Source organism: Salmo salar, chromosome ssa22, assembly GCF_905237065.1.
Source record: "Salmo salar chromosome ssa22, Ssal_v3.1, whole genome shotgun sequence".
In the NCBI taxonomy this organism is placed as follows: domain Eukaryota; kingdom Metazoa; phylum Chordata; class Actinopteri; order Salmoniformes; family Salmonidae; genus Salmo; species Salmo salar.
Genome location: NC_059463.1, coordinates 6,623,797 through 6,630,199, shown reverse-complemented (window position 1 = coordinate 6,630,199; position 6,403 = coordinate 6,623,797). Strand labels below are relative to the sequence as shown.

The 6,403-nt window shown below is 43.4% G+C and overlaps 1 protein-coding gene across 2 annotated transcripts; it reads left to right on the top strand.

The window, feature by feature from the left end:
- The first annotated feature begins 279 nt into the window (after positions 1–279).
- LOC106582684 (beta-1,3-galactosyltransferase 6) lies at positions 280–4,170 on the top strand. 2 transcript variants are annotated; one of them, XM_014165979.2, is made up of 3 exons: positions 280–708; positions 1,050–1,599; positions 1,787–4,170. In XM_014165979.2, the coding sequence occupies exons 1-3, from the start codon at positions 701–703 to the stop codon at positions 2,264–2,266; spliced, it is 1,038 nt and encodes a 345-aa protein (XP_014021454.2). In that variant the 5' UTR covers positions 280–700; the 3' UTR covers positions 2,267–4,170. The 2 variants fall into 2 exon arrangements, with proteins under 2 accessions (XP_014021454.2, XP_014021455.2); XM_014165980.2 differs by having other exon boundaries at positions 282–755.
- Positions 4,171–6,403: the final 2,233 nt, after the last annotated feature.

Genomic DNA, 6,403 nt, shown 5'->3' with positions numbered 1-6,403 from the left:
TGAAAAAGTTAATCGGGCCAGATATGCTGAAATTGACTCGGCCCGAATACCATTAGCCGGAACCCTAGAGTAATATGATTCTGCCGGACTCGGCAAGAGTATGAAGCCCCCCGTGTATGAGTCGATGTCGAGTCCCCCGACTCTCAAATGGAATAGGCCCGAACCCACCATGTTGACTGGGAAATGTTCACATTTCTCAATGTTAATCTCTGTTCAAATTCTGCTCTTTTCTTTCCAGGGGAGGATGCCCCCGGACCCCCCTACTGGCTTTGGCCCTATATTGGCTTCTAATCCTAGAATTAGCCATGCTGGCAATTCATGTGTAGTGATTTTTAGATATATATTTATTTTTATTATGTTTCATAAGAAGAAAGGATATTTGTAGTGATATCCTATGTTTATTTGCTATTGTATTGTAATTTGAATTTAAGAAAAAAAAAGAATTTGACTGCGTGTGAACGGGGCGAAATGAACGTAAAGGCTACACACAATGATTTGCTCTTTTGTTTCAGTTAACGATTTTATTCATTTCCACCGACCAAAGAGCTCAGGGAGTTATACTGAACCAAATGGCTCGCGTTATTTGTTAGCAAGCGAATTGTGAGCAGCAAATCATTGTTCCTCGATAGCTGTTGAGCTAGCCAGTCTGCTAACGTTTCGCATTTGTGTTAGCTCAGCGAAATAGCTACAGACAGAAGCAATGCCCAGGTAACTGTCATCAATGCATTCGACACCTAGCGTTGTGTGACACTCAGGTACTGTTGCCCATATTCCCTCCTTTGTTTTGTTCCTTGTTTTGATTTTGATTGAATAAGCATGCTTTCTCTGGGGCGCTTGGAATTAGATTGGTCAGGTAATGTTAGCCAGGTTGCAAGCTGTTGGTGGTCTGGTTAGCACTGATTTAATAGCTAGCTGTTCAATACAGTTGATTAACTCTAGAGTGTCTATTTCTTTAGCTACTTTCTCTGGGAGACATTAATTGACTGCTGTTGTTCACAGACATGTTGTTTACAGATCTCTCTCTCCCCCTGTCTCTCTCCCCTTCTCAGTCTCCCCACCATGAAACTGGTTCGCCTCCTGTGTCGTCACAAGACGGCTCTGGCCATTGCAGGAGTCTGCCTATTTGCTGTAGTCGTCCTCTTCCTCGCCAAGTGTACCTCCGAGACCCTGAAACAGGGCCAGGTCAACCCTCCAGGCCTTGCACCCCACGCTGCCCACTCCCGGCCCAGAGCAGAGGACCCCAAGCCCCCCTCACGCCCCAAAGACCTCTCAGCCTTCCTTGTGGTCCTCATCACCACAGGACCCAAGTACACAGAGCGGCGGAGCATTATCCGCAGCACATGGCTGACTAAGAAGGACCCGGAGGTTCTAGCTATGTTTGTGGTGGGAACCGAGGGTCTACTGGCCGAGGATATGCAGAACCTCAACACAGAGCAGGGCCGACACAAAGACCTGCTCTTACTCCCCGAGCTACGGGACTCGTATGAGAACCTGACTCTGAAGCTGCTGCACATGTACTCATGGCTGGATCACAATGTAGACTTTAAGTTTGTTTTAAAAGCAGATGACGACACCTTTGCTCGCCTGGACCTGCTGAAGGTGTGTGTTTTGATATGGGATGCGTCCCTGGTGTTGGTACGCAGCCCTGGGGTTTTGTGATGTGTTGTTTGTTATGTGATTTTCTTTACAGTTTTGCCTTTTTAAAACGTTTCTATGTTGTGTGATATGGATAGAAACACATTTCTGTGCAAACACACAATAACATATCATCTCTTCTCATCTAAAGGAGGAGCTAAAGACTAAAGAACCCAGCCGGCTGTACTGGGGGTTCTTCTCAGGCCGCGGTCGTGTCAAAACTGCAGGGAAGTGGAGGGAGTCGGCTTGGGAGCTGTGTGACTACTACCTACCTTACGCCCTGGGTGGAGGCTATCTGCTCTCCTGCGACCTAATCCACTACGTGCGCATCAACGCTGCCTTCCTCAAGGTGTGGCAGAGCGAGGACGTGTCGCTGGGTGCTTGGCTGGCCCCCGTGGACGTCAAACGGATGCACGACCCACGCTTCGACACGGAGTACAAGTCACGGGGCTGTAGTAATAAGTACCTGGTGACCCACAAGCAGAGCCTGGAGGATATGTTAGAGAAACAGCAGACACTGCAGAGAGACGGGAGGTTGTGTAAAGAAGAGGTTAAACACAGACTGAGTTATGTATACGACTGGAGCGTCCCGCCATCCCAGTGCTGCCAGAGGAAGGATGGAGTACCCTGATAACCCCTGACCCTCTCTGACCCTGTCCATCCTCACCGATGTTTTCCCAGGCAGTATGGTGTTCTCCCCCACCTCCCCTCTTGTTCTGTTGCCCTTCAACTAAAACATTTGTGTTGACCTCCATAGAACGTGTCTGTTATGGCAGCCTGCCTATGAAAAGACCTGAGGAAAACACTGTTTCCTTTCCCTTTTTATATGTTTACTTGTTTATTTATTCTGGTGCCCTCACTGACTCACTGAAGCTCTCACAGACAAAGCAGATTGACAAAAGGTGCTTTTCCTTAAAGGAATTGTACAGTCACCTCTCATGGCAGACCTTGTGGATCTGCTGCCATGGGTTTGGGTTTTCTGTTTAACAGAAGTACTGAGTGGAGGGGGAGCCAGGCCATTTAGGATCTTGAATACAAGAGATGCGTCGATGTATTGCACAAGATTTTTCCAACTCAGGAGCTCATGCTTTCTGAGGATGTGACAGTGATGATGGCTATTGGGCTTCCTATCAAGCACTTTGAGAGGCTGTTTGTAGATAGACTGAATGGGTTTTAATGTTGTACAGCAAGATTGGGCTCAACTAGTGAAGCAGTATGTTAAGTGGGGGAGTATCATAGTACAGTTTTGCTACCTCAGTAGTCACAATTTCGTATGAATCAGAAAATAGCGAGGTTGAGTTATGTTTTTTTCACCTGCTTTTTTAAAGAGAGGTTGGAATCAAGTATGATGCCAATGTACTTAAAATCGGACACCACTTGGAGCTTCTCCCCTGACACGTAGACATCTGGCTCAGTAGCATCAGTTGCCCTCTTTGTGAAGAACAGGCAGACAGTTTTTTTTCACATTGAGATGCAAACATGAGTCACTGAGCCACTTTGTAACCTGGACCATTACAGTAGTGAGTTCTTGTGCAGCTTGTTGTTTGCATGCACATATATCACCTGCATACATTTGAACTTCAGACCCAGTATAGACAGAAGGCAGATCATTAATGTACAGGCTGAATAGGGGGGGCCCCAGTATTGAGCCTTGGGGCACGCCCACATCAGAGTGGGCGACAGTTCATTGCTAACTGACACACTGGGTTCTGTCTTCAAGGTATGATTTCCTCCATCTCATTCCTCTCTCTATTTATATATTCCTGGGGTCTGTCTTGAAGTGAAAGTGGACCTATTGGTGAATGTGATGAAGGTGATTATCTTGATATGAATATGGTGCTTATTACCTATTGATGAGGAACAATGGTCCAGAATTATATATTCAGGGCTTGATGGTGTTTGGAGTTGTATTGAGGTTAAATATGTATAATGTTGGCCTCTCTCCTCTCCCCTGATTATTGAGAGCCTGTTCTGTTCTGCTGGGAGATTTAACCCACCTGCTGTCTGTGTTTGGTTGACGTATTTGCAAAGCCCAGTGATGCCCAACAGAGCTGTGTAAGGGGTGTGTGTGTTCAGCTGAGCTTCTGTATTGGCAGTTTTCCAGCTGGCATTTGGTTACTTTTCAACAAACGAAAAAATAACTGCTTCCATTAAAGATGTTGAAAAACAGTGTGACTGTCCTCTCCTCATCACCAGTGTTGTTTAAAAACGTTTTGTCACACAACTTCAAATTGAATTGTTTGTTTAAAACATTTTGACCTATTGAACATTTCATTGAAATGCTTTTGAAAAGTGTATTTTTTTTATAAAATCTTTATTAAGCAGTTATTTGTTGGAATAAAATACCATCCACTTTTGTTACTAAGACAAAAGCCAGCAGACTTAGAGCTGTTGTAGCAATATATTGTTTTGGCACAGTTTTCTGGAACTGAGATTGATTAATAGGTACTCATATCAATATGTATACACCTATACTTATTGGTACTGTATATCTGTCATTTAGGAATAAAGAGTGTTGTACGCTAAGCTATATAACAACATTGTCTCAGCGGGCCTAATATGACAGTTAAATCTTGTCTCCCATTATAACCTAGTCGTGTTGACTGTTTACTGTTTTCACCATCTGTGACTGAGCATCAGCTCGCGCTGGTGGTCACGGTGTAGGGGAGATTCCTGGACGGGATTGGACGGATTCCAGGATGGATGAGGTCATGGATAATGTCATCGTGGCCCTCGACAGAGACAAACAAATGGACCTTTTGACAGACGTAGCTCCCCGACAGAGGAAGAAGAGATTGTTACATTTTTTTAGAGGGCTGTCAAATGATAAATGCAATCGGGTTAATCGCAGGATTTGCTGTTATTAATCCCGATTTATTGCAAATTCAGAATTTGCTTAAAAGTAAGCTGTAATTTAAGATTGAAAATCATTAATCATTTGTGTCTTGATTTGGTCCAAATGAATGTTTAGCAAAATCAGGTAAATTGATAAAGCACACTTTATTTAACCTCAACGTCAACTGTTTTTAGCTCTCTAAATGATGTTTAGTGTATTTCAAATGCTTTCAGACAATACGATTAAATCACAGCAAAAAAATATGTTGCACTAAAATTACATAAAAGGTTAACTCAAGTTGACTGATTAACTCTGACAGTCCTATTTTGTGTTAACCATAATTGCCTTAGTATTTACTGAAGATAACAAAGTAAATGGTTATTATGCAGTAATTGCTGGGGAAAGGAATAGGACACTTCATTGAGGTATTGTACGAGTCATCTTTAAGGTAATAAATTATTGTTTTCCATTACTATTCATGCTCTTTGGCAAAATTAAATGTTATTGCCAACAAAATACACAAAGAACTCACCTCTCTTGTGGCTTCTGATATCTATTTCCTGTGAACACCTGTTGAGAGTGGAAGATAAGCAATATATAGGAATTCACACAACAGTAGGGAAATCACAATATCTCTCGCGGTGATGTCAAAACGTTTATCTTATAGTGAAGTCACAACATTTTCTCTCAACTTTATAACTCTCCTTAAAACACACTCACTGTATCATGATAAACCCCCACTTCACAAAAAAACAGCCTTACCTGTGTGCAGGGATAGTCACATAACAGCTGAACTGCTGCTCTGAAGAAAGAGGGAGGAAGCTTGTGCTCTCTCGGGATGAATCTTGATTGAGGGAGAAGCACCCACACACAGACACGCACGCCAAAGTAAAATCTTGTTTCCAGGTGAAGCTATCCCATCACTCAGAGTTGAATCAGCAGCGGTGGAAGTGAATGTGGTGTTATGTTGAACAGGTGCATCTTACAGCTCTATGCAGGTAAAATCTGATTCCCTGTCTAATTGTCGCTCCCTCCCGCTCTCCCTCCGGCAGGAGAAACTGGTGTCACAGCTGCTCAGCTCAAGAGAGAGCGGGGGGCGAGAGCAGATGGGGAATTGTCCACCTGAGAACACAGACAGCAGTTAACAACTCTTTTTAAAGAGAGTTAACCAAATATGGATATTGAGATTCTTGAGAAGCCCTGGCCTATATATTTAAAGGCAATGTTCCCGCGTTTGCGGAGACTGCATTCACGGTAAACGCTGCATATGTCAGCTCAATCGGAAATTACCTTTAAATTGCATACACGCAATTCCGGCGATACGGATTGAATCAAGCACTAGGTTTGTTTCATTTGAGGAGTGTGAACATAATTCTGTAAAACAATCAGAAAGAAACCAAGGGGATCTTTGATTGGACCTTTTTTGAAATCCCAGTCAATGGATCATCAACACCAGATAACATAATCATTTCTAAAGTATACAAAGCATAATGATGAAAGCAATGAAAAGTGACATTGCCAGGCTATTCTACCCTCATCCAGAATTTAACCCACCATTATCATACACGAGTGCTATAAGGGTTGCTATCTTTCCAACAATGGGCTCCCGAGTGGCGCAGCGGTCTAAGGCACTGCATCTGAGTGCTACAGGCATCACTACAGACCCCCTGGTTTGAATCCAGGTTGTATCACAAACGGCCGTGATTGGGAGTCCCATAGGGCGGCGCACAATTGGCCCAGGGTTGTCCGGGTTTGGCCGTCGTAGGCTGTCATTGTAAATAACAATTTGTTCTTAAGTGACTTGCTTAGTTAAATAAAGGTTAAAAAAAAATATATATATATACACACACACACACGTCTACTACTTACTGTAGATGAAGACAATGCCAAAATGTACATGTTATTGAGCTGTGTCATGAGTAACACATTGAC